Below are 18,283 nucleotides of genomic sequence, written 5' to 3' on the forward strand. Positions count from 1 at the left end.
TAGAAGAAGCAGTACTAGCAAAGGGGGTTAGCTCATCCCAACTAAATGGTTCTTAGCTCACTGCTGCTAGTACAACTGCCAGATTCAATCTGTTAGCAATGAGGATTTAATAAGGGATTAACACACAGTAAATAAGTTTTCTTTGCACTGTGTGGCATATAAGAGAATAGAGTCTCTGTCTAGAGGAGATGACCAAGTCAGGAAGACAAGAGTAACACCCTTCAAAACATAAACGAAGAAGAAAATGAAACGCACATTGTGTGACAGGTTAAATGGGAGTTCCGGGAATCACTCAGAGTGGAGCCCAGGCAAACTGCAAGGGGCGAAGGCGGTGCAGGGAGGTGGGGGGTAGAACCATCAAAGCACCTCACCCTGATCCACAGCTTCTTCCTTACATTCTTACTCCTAAAATAATGCAGAACTTCTGAGATGTTTAGAGATCTGACTTCGAATCATGATGGGGCAAAAACAGGTTCCCCTATTTCCGCCCCCCCCACCATTCACTATCTTTCATCCTTTACTTACATGATGTAGTGTGTGTGGCATAGAGTTAGAGAAAGGGAGAGAGAGAGAGAGAGTTTGGTGCTGAAGAGACAGAGCATGGAGGAACAAATTACCCATCTTGAGGCAACAAAAGAAAGGGGGATACAAAGCACATTATAGGTTACAATAACTTTTCTATTTAGGAAGTAAGAAACCATTCCTTTCTTTTCTCATGGAAAAACATTAATAAGAGGATGAATTTCTATTTTTATCTGCAGATGGTCAACAAGTATGTATTGAGTGTCTGTTAGCTGACACAAGGAAACTCCTGTCTTGCCCTGTTGGGAGCTTGGAGCATGATGAGAAAAGCAGATTTTAAAAAGAAATTTTAAGTAATTACAAACTTATTAACTTTTCTAGGAGTTTAAATATATTATAAAACATTGCCATAGGGAAAGAAAAGATAGACACTGATGATGCTTACTTGTTCACACAAAGATCTGGCTTAAAAAGTAGCTAGAGGAACATCTTTTACAAGGTGATTTGGACAGTTTTTTTTGTTTGTTTTGTTTTGTTTTAAACAGCCACAAGTATAGTCAGGGCCACTCATCAGGCAAGTCCCTAGGGAGCCTATGCTTTATCTCTAGCTCTTATGTCAAATGTTTAAGGCAGCGTGGGTGTGATTATGAATGAGACACAGATGATAATTACCCTCCGCCTGACCACTATGCCTCTGGTACCTACTATAATTTTTGGTATAGAGTAGCAAGTCCATAAAAATGTTCACCGACTGAATTAAGAATGAATGAATGTTGGGAATGTAAATAGTACGACCTCTGTAGAAAACTGGGGTGGCAATTCCTAAAAATGTTAAACACAGAATTTCCATATAAATTCAGGAATCCCACTTCCTGCTATGTGCCCAAAAGAAGAGAAAGGAGGGACGTGAACAAAGACATGTAACCTCATGAGCAAAGCAAAGTTATTTACAACAAACAAAAGGAGAAAGCCACCCAGCACTGGCCAACAGATGAATGAATAAACAACGCGGAGTGTTTACATATACACAGTAGGATGCTGTACTAAGGAAGGACAATCTTTTTTAACATATAATGTATTCTTTGCTTCAGGGGTACAGGTCTGTGACCCATCAGTCTTACACAATTCACAGCACTCACCATTGTACATAGCCTCCCCAGTGTCTATTCCCCTCCACTCCCCAACAACCCTCAGTTTCTTTCCTGAGATTAAGAGTCTCTTATGGTTTGTCTCCCTCCCTGGCCCATCTTGTTTCATTTTTTCCCACCCTTTCCCCCATGGCCCCCTGCCCTACCTCTCAAATTCCTCATATCAGAGCGATCATATGATAATTGTCTTTCTCTGATTGACTTATTTCGCTTAGCATAATACCCTCTAGTTCCAGCTGCATCATTGCAAATGGCAAGATTTCATTTCTTTTGATGGCTGCATAATATTCCTGTGTGTGTGTGTGTGTGTGTGTGTATCACAGCTTCTTTATCCATTCATCTGTTGTTGGACTTCAAGGCTCTTTCCATAGTTTGGCTATTGTGGACACTGCTGCTATAACACTGGAGTGCACGTGCCCCCTCAGATACACTACATTTGTATCTTTGGAGTAAATACCCAGTAGTGCGACTGCTGGGTTGTAGGGTAGCTCTATTTTCAACTTTTTGAGGAACCTCCACATTGTTTTCCAGAGTGGCTGCAACCAGCTTGCATTCCCGCCAACAGTGTAGGATTCCCCTTTCTCTGCATCCTCGCCAACACCTGTCATTTCCTGACTGGTTAATTTTAGCCATTCTGACTGGTGTGAGGTGGTCTCTCACTGTGGTTTTGATTTGTATTTCCCTGATGCCGAGTGATGTGGAGCACTTCTTCATGTGTTTGTTGGCCATTTGGATGTCTTTCTTTGCAGATATGTCTGTTCATGTCTTCTGCCCACTTCTTGATTGGATTATTTGTTCTTCGGGTGTTGAGTTTGGTAAGTTCTTTATAGATTTTGGATACTAGCCTTTATCTGATATGTCATTTGCAAATATCTTCTCCTGTTCTGTCAGTTGTCTTTTGGTTTTATTGACTGTTTCCTTTGTTGTGCAAAAGCTTTTTAACTTGATGAAGTCCCAAAAGTTCAATTTTGTCCTTGTTTCCTTTGCCTTTGGCGATGTTTCTAGGAAGAAGTTGCTGTAACTGAGAAGAGATTGCTGCCTGCGTTCTCCTCAAGGATTTTGACAGATTCTTGTCTTGCATTGAGGTCTTTCATCAATTTTGAGTCTATTTTTGTGTGTGGTATAAGGAAATGGTCCAGTTTCATTCTTCTGCATGTGGCTGTCCAATTTTCCCAACACCATTTGTTGAACAGACTGTCTTTTTTCCAAGGAAGGACATTCTAACATCAGCTATGACATGAATAAACCTTGAAGACCCTATGCTAAGTGACATAAGTTAGTCACAAAACGACAGATATTATTTGACTGCACGTAAATGAGGTCCCAGTCAAATTCAGAGAAACAGAAAGGAGGACAGAGGCTTGCCAGGGGGTGGGGATGGGAGGAATGGGGAGCTTGCATTTGATGGGTGGAGAGTTTCTGTTCTCGAAGAGGACAAGCCGTGGAGATGGCAGGTGATGGTTGCACAGCATGTGAATGTGTTTAATGCCACTGATCTGTACATTTAAAAATTGTTACATGCATTTTACCAAAATAAAAAGGGTCTAAAAATGAACAAATGATACTGAAGAGATGGAGTGCAATGGAGGGCACAGAGACCAGCACACAGCCAAGAAGAGAGAGGCTGGGAAGGAAGAATACTAAAAAGAGGATTTTCCCTTTCTCTCAATGTCATTTTCAGTGGTTCTGTCCCATTCCTGGGAACAGCTGAAACATGAGAAGTGAAGAGCAGTCACAGAAGCATGAGTTTAGGGGGAAGGAAGGCATAAAGAAGGAAATCTCAGGCAACAGGAGTTCAATGGTAACTCCATGCAGGCACCACTGATTCGTACAAAAGGCATGAGTATGTTGGGAACTGCCCGTAAAGACACAACGTAGGGAAACCCCTCAGGAAGCAATCAGAGGTTTCCAAGAGTGAAGTTCCACTATTGTCACTCACTTATCAACAAATATTGACTGGGGGATTTGTATGTGTCATACTTTTCCACCACTTGGACATAACAATGAATAAAATGGTCAAAGTTCCTACTTTCAAGATCTTACAGTCTAGTAGTGAGATGAGGGAAGTAAAGCAACAGTCAAATAAAAACTAGGTCAGTGGTAAAATGTATTATAAAGGAATGTAAGTTTGCTAGGTGAAGAATGTTTCCAGCAAACAAACAAGCAATAATGAACAAATGAGGAGGGAAAGAAGGAAGGAAGGAAGAATGAGGGGCTGGAGAAAGAAAAGAGTTAAAATAACACAAAGTCTGTAAAAACTCTGAAGGTGATCAAGTAGGCCTAAGAGTAGCTCACTATGGCGGGAATTAGCCGCTGAGGCGTAGTAACAACATAAGAAACTGGAGAGGCAAACACATGCACAATAATGAAGGACCTTGGAAAAAACTGAGAAACTTTACTCTCATCCTGGAGCCAGCGGGGCTCCACAGAAGACATCTAAGCATGTATGCTGAAGCTGTGATGTGATGGGGTTTGCATGTGAAGAGCTTACTCAAGGGACCTCTGCTTCCAGAAAGATGGAACAGATGTACTTCTCTCTCTTCCATTAACTGCAATGAAAACTCCTGGACATCATATATAGAGCAAACATGAGAAAATTGAAATTTAGAGAGAAAAGGATGACTGGCAGGGACAAGGGAATGTGACACGGTGGTGTCAGGAATGCTGGACCAACACAGTGGGAAGTTCCCTGGGTTTTATTTCTGGTTCATATTTCCTAGACACAGAGCTCAAGAAACTAGCAACCCATAAATGCCAACATGGCCCAATAAAAGCCTACACTTTATACCCTAAGTACCAGGAAAGGAGCAAACTAGCAAGACAGACACTTTCAGGAAGTAACTATTCCACTCAAGTTAAACAACACAAACAACTTGCCCCCATGACCACTTCCATCAGCAAAGGACATGTGAGGAGCTAGAGTTCCAATCCCATAAGGCTATGTTGAGGTGCCCAAAATACCGTGAAGAAAGGACTGGCAAAGGGCTAGAATATTCAACTCTACTGGTTGCTAACAAGCACATCCCACATGCAGTGTCAGCAGAGACCATGTGGCCAACTAGCACTTCCATACCCCGCCAAATGGCAGTGAGTTTCTCCACTGTCCCCACATTGGGATGGTGTTAGAAGAAGCGAGAATGTCCACCACTGCCCAACAGTAGTAAGGCCAGGCCTACCACACTGTCAGTGGAGACTAGGTCGGGGACTGGAATACCCAACCCCTTCCAGGGAGAACAGGGAGCTCTTCTTTGGGTGTCAAGGGAGGCCTAGTGGGGAAACTGAACTTTTATCTCCACCTGGCAATCCACCACTGCTGGAGTGGAGTTGGGAAAAGCCAGCTAAAATGGAAGGTTTAAATAAGATTCAGAGTCACTAACTGAAAATCACTCATCCTATCAGGAAACAGGAGAATCTCAACTTGAATGAGAAAAGAAAATGAAGAGATGCTGACACTGAAATAGTAGAGATGCTAGAAATAGCATCTGATAAGGGGCACCTGGGTGGTGCAGTTGGTAAGTGTCTGATTCTTGATTTTGGCTCAGGTCGTGATCTCAGAGTCGTAAGAACAAGGCCCGTGTCTGGCTGTGCACTTAAGATTCTCTCTCCCTGGGGCACCTGGGTGGCTCAGTTGGTTAAGCATCTGCTTGCAACTCAGGTCATGATCCCAGGGTCCTTGGATTGAGTCCCAAATTAGGCTCCCTGCTCAGTGGGAAGCCTGCTTCTTCATCTCTCATTCTCCCTGCTTGTGTTCCCTCTCTCACTGTCTGTCTGTCTGTCTCTCTCTCTGTCAAATAAATAAATAATTAAAATCTTTTAAAAAAGAGTCTCTCTCTCTTGCCCTTTGCCACTCCCCCTGCTAGCATGCTCTCTCAACTCTCTCTCTACAATAAATAAAATCTTTTAAAAAATATCTGACAAGACATTAAAATAGCTATGCCAAAAATGCTTCTCTGAGATATTATGAATATATCTGAAATAAATCAACAGAAGACCCAGGCAAAAATACAAGAAGTTTCAGCAAAGAAACAGAAGTTTACAAAAAACAAAATGGAAATTTTAGAAATAAATAAAATGGAAATCTGGGTGGATGGATTCAATAGGGATTGGAGGAAAGAATCAGTGAAATGGGAGATAAAATACTAGATATGACCAATCTGAACAGCAGAGAAAAAACAGAATGAAAACAAAAATGAAAAGAGACTCGAATATTTGTGGGCTGGTAACAAAAGATCTAACATGCATGTCATCAGAGTCCCAGAAAGAGAAGAGAAAGTAGGCAGGTCTGTAAAAGCATTAAAAAAGTAAGGTCTAAAAACACACTAAATTTAGCAAGACACGTAAACCTACACATGAATGAATCCCAAACTGAATAGACCCAAAGTAATCCATGCCAAAACACACCATTAAACATCAGAAAACTATAAAAGGAGAAAACCTTGCAAGCAGCCAGACAAAAACAACACCTTAGATAAAAAGAAAAATACTAAAAATAACAGCAAATTTCTCCTCAAAAACTAGGGAGTCCTTCCTCGTTTGTATAGTGGTGAGTATCCCCACCTGTCAAAAACTAGGGAGTCCTAAGGAAGTGGTACAATATTTTTCAGATGCTGAAAACAAAAGAAGTATCAACTCAGGATCCTATGCTTTGCAAAAATACTCTTCAGTAATAAAGAGAAAATTAAGACATTTTCAGATGAATAAAAGCTAAGAGAATTTGCTGATAGCAGAGCTATCTTTAAAAAAAATGGCAAAAGGAAATTATCTAAAGAGAAAACAAATGACAGAACAAGGAGCTCAGAAATATCAGGAAGAAAGAAAGAGCATAGTATATAAAGTATGGGTAAATCTGCAAAGATTTTTTTCTTCTTTTCAGTTTTCTAAATTATACTTTATAGTTGCAGGAAATACATGCTTCTAAAACATATATTGTTTTTGTGTTTCTAAAACATATGATAAAAATACTGTTCATCAAAAGTATTTTTCAAATCAATTTTCAAATCAAAATTTTAAATCAACTTTCAAATCAAAGCACTTATAAAATAAACCAGGAGAATAAACAATTGGTATCAACATAAAACAGACTGTTACAACTAAGGTATATTATGTGAGCTTCACAGTAACCACAAAGCAAATGACTACAAGAGGTATATAACAGATAAAAAGAAGAGAATCAAAGCATAACACTACAGAAAATCAATTTACAAATGAAGCCAGTAAGAGAGGAAGAGAGAAACCAAGGAAGTACAAAACATCAGAAAACAATTAAAAGGATGACATTAGTAAATCCATACCTAGTAATAATTACTTTAAATATAAATGGATTAAATTCTCCAATAAAAAGACCTAGAGTGACTGGATGGATTAAAAAACAAGACCCAGCTATATGCTGCCTATAAAAGGCTCATTTCAGCTTTAAGGAGACACAGAAACTCAAAATGAAGGGACAAAACAAGATACTCCATGCAAGTGGAAACCAAAAGAGAACAAGGGTAGCTATACTTAGATAGAATAAATGTTAAGTGAAGAATAGTAACAAGAGACAAGAAAGTTATTGTGTAAGAATAAAAAGGTCGATTCGTCAAAGAAGATAGGATAATTGTATATATGCACCCACTATTGTAGCACCTAAATATATTGAGCAGATACAATAGATGTGAAGGGAGAAACAGATAATATAATAATAGTAGGGGACTTCAATACCCTACTTCCAACAATAGATACATCATTCAGACAAAAAAAATCAGTAAGGAAACACTGAATGTGAAGTATAGACCAAATGGATCTAACAGACATATACAGAACGTTCCATCCAACAGCAGAACATACATTCTTCCCAAACACATATGGACCAGGATACATCAAAAGTTAGCTTACAAAACAAGTCTTAAGAAATTTAGCAAAAAATGAAATCATACCAAGGATCTTTTCTAAGCACAAAATTATGACACTAGAAATCAGTAAAGGAGGAAACTGGATAACTCATAAAAGTACAAAAATTGAACAATACACTCCTGAACAACCAATGGATCACAAAAATAAAAGGGAAATAAAAAAAATCTTGTAGGGGCGCCTGAGTGGCTCAGTGGGTTAAGTCTCTGCCTTCGGCTCAGGTCATGGTCTCAGGTTCCTGGGATCGAGCCCCGCATCGGGCTCTCTGCTCAGCTGCGAGCCTGCTTCCTTCTCTCTCTCTGCCTGCCTCTCTGCCTACTTGTGATCTCTGTCTGCCAAATAAATAAATGAAATCTTAAAAAAAAAAAATCTTGTAACAAACAAAAATGGAAACTCCATACACCAAAACTCATAGAATATGGCAAAAGTAGTTCTAGAGGGGCACAGTGGGTGTGGCTCAGTGGGTTAAAGCCTCTGCCTTCGGCTCAGGTCATGATCTCAGGGTCCTGGGAGCAAGTCCCACATCGGGCTCCCTGCTCAGTGGGGAGCCTGCTTCCCTCTCTCTCTCTCTACCTGCCTCTCTACCTACTTGTGATCTCTGTCAAATAAATAAATAAAATCTTAAAAAAAAAAAAAGAAACAAACCTAAAGTTAGCAGAAGAAAGGAGTTAACAAAGATCAGAGCAGCAATAAATGAAATAAACATCAGGAAAACAAAAGAAAAGATCAAAGAAACTAAGATTGTTTTCTGAAAAGACAGTCAAAATTGGCAAAACTTTAGGTAGGCTAAAAGAAAAGGGGGGCGAATTCATACAAATTAAAATCAGAAATGGAAGAGGAAACATTTAAATGGACAGCACAGAAATACAAAGGCATTTTTATTTCTACTTTGAGACTACTAGAGACTACCACGAATGATCACATGCCAGTAAACTGGATAACCTCGAAGAAATTGGTAAATTTATAGAAACATACAAGCAAGTAAGACCGAACTGTGAATAAATTAAAAAATCTGAACAAACCAATAATGAATAAGAATGATGAAAGAAAAACCCAGGACCTGATGATTTTACTGGTGAATTCTACCAAACATTTTAAAAAAGAATTATACCAATCCTTTTCAAACTCTTGTAAAAAACAGAAGAGGAGGAGATCTTTCCGAATTCATTTTATGTGGCCAGCATTACACTGATACCACAGCCACACAAGGAGCACCAAAAGCAAAAATCAACAAGTGGACTACATCAAACTTACTTCCAAATAGCAAAGGAAACCATCAACAAAATAAAAGGGAAACCAATGGATGGGAGAAAATATTCACCAATCATTTATCTGATAAGGGATTAATATTAAAAATATATTTTCTTTTCAGGGCACCTGGGTGGCTCAGTGGGTTGAGCCTCTGCCTTTGGCTCGGGTCATGATCCCGGGGTCCTGGGATCGAGCCCCACGTCGGGCTCTCTGCTCGGCAGGGAGCCTGCTTCCCCCTCTTTCTCTGCCTGCCTCTCTGCCTACTTGTGATCTCTGTCAAATAAATAAATAAAATCTTTAAAATATATATATTTTTTTCTTTTTTATTTTTTTAAAAGATTTTATTTATTTATTTGAGAGAGATAGATACTGAAAGAGACCATGAGTGGGGAGGTGGGGGGGTGGAGAAGGAGAAGCAGGTTCCCCACCAAGCAGGGAGCCCAACATGGGGCTCAAACCCAGGACCCCGAGATCGTTACCTGAGCTGAAGGCAGATGCTTAACCGACTGAGCCACCCAGGTGGCCCAAAAATGTATGTTAAAAATTCATAAACTCAACAGCAAACAAATAATCCAATTTTTAAAATGGGCAAAGGATCTAAAAAGACATTTTTTCCAAAGAAGACATATAGGTGGCCAACAGGTACATGAAAAGGTACAACATCATAAAGTATCAGGGAAATGCAAATAAAAACCACAGTGAGAGTTCACCTTGCATCTACTAGAATGGCTGTTATTCAAAAAATAAGAAATAACAAGATCTGGCAAGGATGTGGATAAAAGGCAATATCTGTGTATGTTGGTGGAAATGTAAATTGATGTAGCCACTTTGGAAAAGAGCAAGGAGTTTCCTCAAAAAATTAAAAACAGAACTACCACAGGTTTTTAGCAATTCCACTTCTGAGTATTTATCCAAAGAAAACAAAAACAGTGAACTGCGAAGATATATGCATTTCCATGCTTTGTGCAGCATTATTCACAAGGCATGGAAGCAACCTAAATGTCCACTGATGGACAAACAGATGAAGAAACTGTTGGGTATATGTACATGGAATATTACTGAGCCACTGAAATGAAATATACCTTGCCATTTCCAACAACATTGATGGACCCTGAGGGAATTATGCTAAGTGAAATAAGTAAAAGAAAGACAAATACTGTAATGATCTCACTTACATTTGGAATATAAAAATAAAAACAAACCAAAAACGAAACAAAACTGAACTCAGAGAATAGATTGGTGGTTCCAAGAGGCAGGGGTGCAGGGCAAGTTAAGGGGTAAATAAAGGTGATCTACAGGTACAAACCTCTAGTTATATAATAAGTCTGTCTTAGGGGTATAATGTACAGCACAAGGACTACAATTAATGAGACCATACTATACATTTAAAATGAATATATAAGAGAGAATAGCTCTTAAAATTTCTAATCGCAAGAAAAAAATTCTGTAATTCTGTAATTATGTGTACTGCTGGGAGTTAACTGGACTTCCTGTGCTTATCATTTCATGAAATATGCAAATACTGAATCACTATGTGTATACCTAAAACTAATATAATGTATGTCAATTATATCTCAGTAAGAAAACAAAAGAACAAAAACCAAGGCAGTAAAAATAAAGAGAAAGAAAACCAAAGGCCAATATCCCTCATGTATATAGATGCAAAAATGCTTAACAAAATACTAGAAATAAAATTCAGTAATATGTAAAAATAATTACACACCATGACCAGTAATGCATATATTCTACAGATATAAATTTGGTTCAATATTTCAAAATCAACCAATCTATCCACCATACTAACAGGTTAACTACAGGAAAAAAAAATCACATATTCCTATCAATAAATGCAAAAAAAATATCTGACAAATTTCAACAACCATTTGCAATAAAAACCCTTAGAAATATAGGACTAGATGGGAACTTCTTACTTGGTAAAGTCTCAGTAAAAAACCTGTAGCTAATATTGCACGTGACAGTGAAAGATTGAATTGAATGCTACCCCTCTCTGAGGAAGCCAGGATGTCTGTTCTCACCCTCTTCTTCAACATAGTGCTGCAAATTCTAGCCAGTGTAATAAAGGGAAATAAAAAGCATACACATCAAACAAGCAAAAATACAACTGTTACTATTTGCAGATGCAAGATGATCAGCGTAGAAAATCCTGAGGAATCAATTAAAAAAGACAAACCCTCTTCGAGCTAATAAGTAAGATGGGCTTATGAGGAAGTCATCCTAAACCATTTAACCTCTTTAAAGATAAATCACTGACCACCCCAGGTGGTCTTGTGCTCTGCTGCCTTTTCAATGTCAAAGAATTCTAACACATTCACTGCTATTGATGAATTGTTCATAGCAAAGCAAAGGATTCTGCTTATCATATTCCTGACCTAACTTAATTTTAGAAAGATAAAGCTACAGAAATCTGATAAAGAGATATCTCTTAGGAAGACAGCCACTTTAAAAATAACAGCATAAATAATCAAATTTAAGAGCTCCACGTGTATTTAACACAAGCAAAGTATTAACATGGCATTTTAAACAGTCCTTTTTATAAAAGACCCTATATGAGATTCTTCCTTCTCCTTCACTTATTTTGGTCTTAAATGGTATTTCTGGAGGTCTGACAATCCTAGCTCAACTAGTACCTTCTTCTCTTTCCTTATACTTAGGTAAGGTGCTGTGCCTCTAACCACTACAAAAGGCTGCCATTACACTGACTGAAAAAGCCAAAAACCTTGTAACAGTTGGTGAGACTCTAGAGATCAGGCCACAAGCTCTCTCCAACCCTTTACTTCTCTGGCCTCACCCTCCTCCACTCTACTCTGCTTGGTCCTCCTGCTCCAGCCATACTGTCCTCTGGGTCCTAACTGCACTCTTGAGGCAGATTCTGACTTCAGGGCCTTTGCACTGGCCGGTCCCTCTGCCTGGGACATGTATTTCGCATTTAACTGCATAGCTAAGCCCTTACCTTCTTCAAGTTTTTGTTCACATGTTACCTCTCTCCTCAATGAGGCTTACACCCACACCACCCTACCTAAAATTGCAGAATTTTATACTTATACTTCTGACCCACTCTGCTTTATTCTTCTCTATGTCTAAGTACTTCACTCCTTCTCATATGCTGTATCATTTACAAAGTTATACAATTATTGTTTGATGTCTGTTGTGTGCCTTCCACCCCAGCAAAACAAAGGTTTTATTAATTTTGTTTGGTACTGCCTCCCAAGAAACTAAAACAATACCTGGCACACACCAGATGCCCAATAAATATCTGATGAAGGAACAGAATAAACGCATGAACGGATGTAACAGGCATAGCAACCGCTGCTCAAATTAATTTTAATTAAATCTCATCAACATGCTGAAAGGAACTGTTACGAAGAAAATACATTTTCACATGCCTTGATGTCTGCACACATGTGGTTCCCTTGTCTACACTGTCCTTCTTCCTCACTCCTAACGCTCCTTCCCTACTCGCATATATGTTCAGCCAGACAGATTCCAACTAAATGTCACAAACGAACAGGTCTTCCAAACAGCATCTCTGTTAACTTCAACCATGGCTAGTGCCCCTCCTAAATGTACCTATGCTTCTTTTTCTCACAGCCTTTCCACAGGTATAGCAAACCTGTTTTTTCACCAGACCAAAATGTGAGCTCCCTGGAAGCAGAAACATGTTTTGTTTTTGTTTTTGAGAGAGAGAGAGACAGAACGCATTTGGCGGGTAGGGGGGCTGGAGGAGTTGGGGAACAGAGGGAGGAGAATCTCAAGCAGACTCCCCACTGAGCACAGAGCCCCACACAGGGCTCGATCCCACGACCCTGAGATCATGACCTGAGCTGGATCAAGAGTCAGATGCTTTACCAACTGAGCCCCCCAGGCGCCCCCAGCAGAAACCATTCTTACTTGCTCTTCCCTCACGGCTCTAAAGCTCATATCATGTTAACAAATGACAGACGCTCATAAATGTTTTGTGTCGATAAGACATTTTTTAAAAAAACTACTAAATTGAATTAATAGTGAATTACAGAAATTTACCTCTTACTTGTTTCCTCAGTTGTTCAATTTCTTCCTTTAAGGTTTTTATTTCTAAATCTTTGCTTGCTGTTAGCGGACCATCAGCAGTTGAATACTGTAGAGCTTGAACAGTCTGTGTTGACTCTTAAAAAGAGAGAATGAAAGAAAAAAATGAGAAATATGGCCATATTTAAAATTTTTAAAGCTAAGAGCAATGCATTTCTTTCTAGAGAAATCCTTATATAATTCTGATCAAAACATCTACCTAGCAACAAAAAGCATGCAAACACATCACAATTAAGTCTCAAAATTCTGATGCATGTTTCTTTAAAAGTGTAACACATGTAGGAGAGGCTCTGCCTACTACCATGTGAGATTTTCCATCTCAAACACTGCTGGTGAATTCTACCAGTGAGTCAATAACCGTTCAGCCCCCATTCATACTAGTAGGAAGTGTCATTGTGTGATAACCCCCAAAACTTCCTGTGTCAGATGATGCATTAAAAACAGAGTCTGGTGTGTCATGGGAGGTTTAGAGATGTTATTACAGGTGACCTTGAACAATGCAGGGGTGGGGTGTTTTGGGGCCCTGAGCCCCCCTCCCAATGCAGTTGAAAATCTGTGTATAACTTCTGACCCAAAAACTTAACAACTGAGTTACAACTGAGTCCTGTTGGCCAGAAACCTTACCAATTACATAACAGTTGACTGACACATACTTTGTATGCTGTATGTATTATACACTGTATTCTCACAATCAGGCAAGCTGAAAAGAAGGAAATGTTTCTGAGAAAATCATAAGGAAGAGAAAACACATTGGCTGTACTGTATTTACATAAAAAAAAAAATCCCAGTTCAAACCCACATTGTTTCAAGGGTCAAGTGTATACGATATACAGAAATGTTGGCCTCCAAATTTTAGTTATGAAAGTTGAGGCCCACCTATAGATGATTTTGGCTCATTGATTTTATTCAAATAGAGATTATTCTTGCGGTTCTAATCAGAAGATGCAAGGTATTCAAGAAACATTAACTCTACTAAGGTTTAGTCCTAGATATTATCAGAAGATACGGAAAAAAAGAAAACTTTACAGAATTTTATCAGAAATGAACCACCTTTGTCCTAAAATAGTTACTGTGCTATCTTATGGAGGTCTGAAATAATAAGCCTCTACCTTAATTACCTCACCATAATTTTTGGTTAGTGCAAATCATTACTTATTGCTTTATACTACTTACATTATTTATATATTGTCTTAATGTAACCTATATTATTGCTTACATACCATATTATTACTATATGTATTACTGATGTTTAATATATGTGTGTACATGTGTATATATGTGTGTGTGTGGGCACACACACATATACATAATACACACACACACACACACACACACACACACACACACACACATATATATATAAACACACACACATAACTCCAGCAGACAAGTAATGTGCATTTTAGTAGACTGGGATTTACAGGATGGACAGAAGTAGCAAACATACACACACAGAGTTCCAAAATACTGTGGCCTTCAGAGGAGGGAGATTTTCTAATTAATTTTCACCATCTGTACAGAGAATAGTATCATGATCATTGTATGCATAAATATTGGTTAATTTGAATTAAAGGTGTACGATATACTTATGGTATATCCAACCATGATCTTCTACATCCAATAACTACTTCTTAGTCTTTTCTTTTTGGGTTCAAAACATGGTAAATACCAATACATTTTGTACTTACTATTTTTAAAAGAATATCCTTTATTTGTTTTTAAAAATTACCTAAGAGGGCACCTGGGTGGCTCAGTAAGTTAAACGACTTAACTCTTGATTTCGGTTCAAGTCGTGACCTCAGGGTGTTAAGACTGAGCCCCGCACATGTGGGGCTCATGTTCAGTGCTGAGTCTGCTTAAGATTCTCTCTCTCCCCCTCCCTCTACCCCTCCCTCCACCACACTCACACACGCACATATACACATGCTCTCTCTCAAAAAAAAAAAATACACACACACACACACACACACACATATTAGAAAGATATCTAAGTTAGAAGAAGAAAAAGGGAAACATAAAGATATCCGGTGGATACTAGTAACAGCTCCTTTTCCTCCTAGACTCCACATCCTGCAGGGTATGGAGGTAGGTAGCTATCCTGGCTCCTCTTTCCTACTTCTGTCCACCCTATAAACCCCAGTCTGCTAAAATGCCCATTACGCATCTGCTGAAGTTATTATCCATTGTCTTTTTTATTCTGTCTTTGACTAACAATTTCACACATTGTTTACTGACTGCCCTTCTTTCATTTCAACCCTCTTTTTATTATTATTCTTAGTGACTATAACATCAAAAATAGACAATCCACTCTGGCTTTTCAGGCACACTGACAAAGTAGGCCAGTCAAAACTCAAGATGGTTTTAAATCAATCATGGTGGACCTATTCTATGTTGCCAGTACTGGTTAAAAAATTAGGTATGTGACCTGGTGAGAACTATAGTCCCTTGATAAGAAGTCCACTAGGGGGCCTCCCAGATGGATGAAAGGAAGCATGCCTTCTTTAGGTCTCCACATGTGCGCAGACATGATCTGGAATTTTGGCATATGGCAGAATCATGAGAGGAAAGCCAAGAAAATCATAAGAGAAGCTAACCTCGCTATTGGCACTAACTTCTAACATCCTGAGATAACAAATCTGTATTATCTAAGAATTCTATGATTTGCAGCCCAAAACAACTTAACTGGTCTCCAGCAAAACCAGGAAACCTACTGATCATACCCTAGACCCATGGTTCTCACCTTGTCTGAGCTTAGAAAGGTTTATGTGCGTATGCAGCAGGGAGTGCAGGTGTTGAAACAGGTGTAGCTAGGAGATGGCTAAAGGTATTTAAGTGCCTGGGGACTAAGAGAGCTCAGTATCTTAGAAGATGTGAAAGTCTCCCTCATCAAAGAATCACCCTGCCCGAGTGCTAGTAGTCCACCTACTAAGAAATGCTACTGTACACTTTTCCATTATTTAGTAACTGTACTTGGTTTCAAGTATACCATTCTCTATCTCTTAACTTTACAGTGTGCTTACTACTCCAGCAACCACCTCGATGATACTCATTCCCACCAAGAGAGCAAATCCACTGTCCTAATGTTACTCCATTTTTCTCTTTTCTTCCTTATTTACCCAAGTTAGATTCCGAGGTCCATCACTACAATCCCTGCTTCACACACACACTTTCCATCTCTTTGCCTTCCTCTCCTCCACGACTCCCACCCTACAAGGCCCCAATCTTCGCAGACTCTGACTGTCTGACTTGTGCTCCCACCCGAGAAGCTGACAAAGAGGCTGAAGAACACACAGTCACTTCAAATTCATGTCTTCTGACATCCAACAGCTTGGCGACGACTGGCAGTCCTCAGCTGTGTCCCCAAACCATTTACTCTTATCTTCTCTAAACTGACCATGTCACATATTCTCTGTTTCTCATCAAAAATCTGATATACTCTCCACCTTCCTCATTCTCAGCTGATGACCTTGCTTTGTATTTCATTTTGCCTTGGTCTCCTCAAAGTAGAATGTAAGCACTGCATGGGCAAGTATTTCTCTCGTTTTCTGCTCACTGTTACATCTGCAGTCATGTGCGGAACAGGTCCTGGGCGGTCAGTGTTCAAGAAATCGCTGGTAAATGGATGAAGCAGCCTGATGTAAACCTGCGCCGCTGCATGAAACCGGCACTAATACAAAAGGGCAATGATCCCACATTTTCACCGCGCTTGCTTGGTGCAAATGACAGCAGTCACACATAATGATAGTTTCTAAGAAACGTTCGGTAACATAAAACATCAAAAAAGCTGGGTATACAGGAATTTCTCATTCAGAAAAGGAAGGAGTAGCAAGCACCAGGTCTCTCATTCCTGCCAGAAAAAGTAAAAATACGTAACTTGCAACAATCTTAGTTTTAAAGAAATCACATATCTGAGAAAACAAAGAGGAATAAGTACGATAGAACAGAAAGGCTCAGGCTATGCTGAGGCAAGAGGACTGGCAGCCACCTCTGACTTCTAAATTTTGCCTGATTCTGTGAGCAGGCTTAGACTCCAGGTTGCCTATATTAAGGGATCTCACTTGGGAATGAAAACACAGGACAACTTCTGGAGAATGAGTGCGGCTGCAGAAACAATTTGGAAACCTCGAGATCCCTAAATGTGTGGCACTATTTTATCATGATACATTTGTGGTACCTGGAGACTGCATGGGAATTTAGCAGCTTCTAAAACTCAGACTGAAGGCTCCTCCAGTATTAGAGTATTTCAGAAACAGTCTTGCCGGAGGAAAAGAGTCTGTCTGTCTCTAATACATGGCGAGTGTCCCAATCAACACATTTGTCAGATACCAAAATGGCAGGAGGTAGGAGGCTTCAGGGGAGAATAAATCTCCCACAGTTGTCGGAATGAGGAAGAGAGAACCCTAGCCAGGCTCTGTGTAGATCTCCCTTTGTGATATTTGAAACCAAATGTATGTTGAGTCCAATGAAAACTGCAAACCAGCCTTGTCATAGCGCCATTCCTGGTTAGAGCACCAGGAGAAACCAAAAACTTGTGCTACAGCGCCACCTTCTGGACAACAAAAGAAAGGCTTCTGACTGACCACCCGCCTAACCCTTAGAATCCAAGGAAACAAAACCTTACCTAAACAGGACAGTTGTTTGCCATTACAAATATGATAGCAGAGGTTCACTTCATGATACACTATGAAAAAAATCAGAATAATGGGGTTTCACAAAAGGAAAAGGCCTATCCAACCAAACTCAAAGACACAAAACACTGTGTTCTCACTGATAAAAGATTCAAAATAGCAGTTATGAAGAAATTCAACGAGCTACAAGAAAACTCAGAAGGGCAATTCAATGAATTCAGGAATAAAATTAATCAAAGAGGTTGAAATTGTGAGAAAAGCAAACAAAAATTTTGAAGCTGAAGGACTCAGTATATGAGATAAAGAGTGCACTAGAAAGCATTGGAAACTGCAGATCAGATGGAAGAGAGAACATGCAATTTGGAAGGTATGAATCTAGAAATGATTCTGGTGAGAGAGGAGAGAGATTGGAGATTTTTAAGACGTGAAAAAATGCTACAAGAGTTATCATACTCCATTAGACAAGAAAACCTAAGGAAAATGGGAACACCACGTGGTAGTTTATTTAAAGAAATAATTCTTGAGAACTTCCCCAAACTGGGGAGACAGCTGGACATGTACGTCCACACAGCCAAAAAGAACACCTTCCCATCTCAATGTAAAAAGACCTTCACTAATATACCTTATAATGAAACTGTCAAGAGTCAATGATAAAGAATTTTAAAGGCAACCAGGGGGAAAAGGAGGTGACCTCCACCCATGATGGTTTCAGCAGATATCCCAGGAAAAACTACAGACCAGGAGAGTGGAATGATATAT

General features: G+C 39.3%; 1 protein-coding gene across 21 annotated transcripts in view; it reads right to left on the reverse strand.

Moving 5' to 3' along the window:
• The window catches only part of CDC42BPA (CDC42 binding protein kinase alpha), a 324,447-nt gene that overhangs the window by 123,973 nt on the left and 182,191 nt on the right, over positions 1-18,283 (reverse strand). For all 21 annotated transcript variants that reach the window (XM_032862852.1, XM_032862845.1, XM_032862842.1 and 18 more), the window contains exon 11: positions 12,852-12,974. In XM_032862852.1, the coding sequence (XP_032718743.1) occupies positions 12,852-12,974 (123 nt within the window). The remainder of the gene's footprint in view (positions 1-12,851; positions 12,975-18,283) is intronic.

This window comes from Lontra canadensis, unplaced genomic scaffold, assembly GCF_010015895.1.
Source record: "Lontra canadensis isolate GAN:19392208 unplaced genomic scaffold, GSC_riverotter_1.0 scaffold24, whole genome shotgun sequence".
NCBI classification, from domain to species: domain Eukaryota; kingdom Metazoa; phylum Chordata; class Mammalia; order Carnivora; family Mustelidae; genus Lontra; species Lontra canadensis.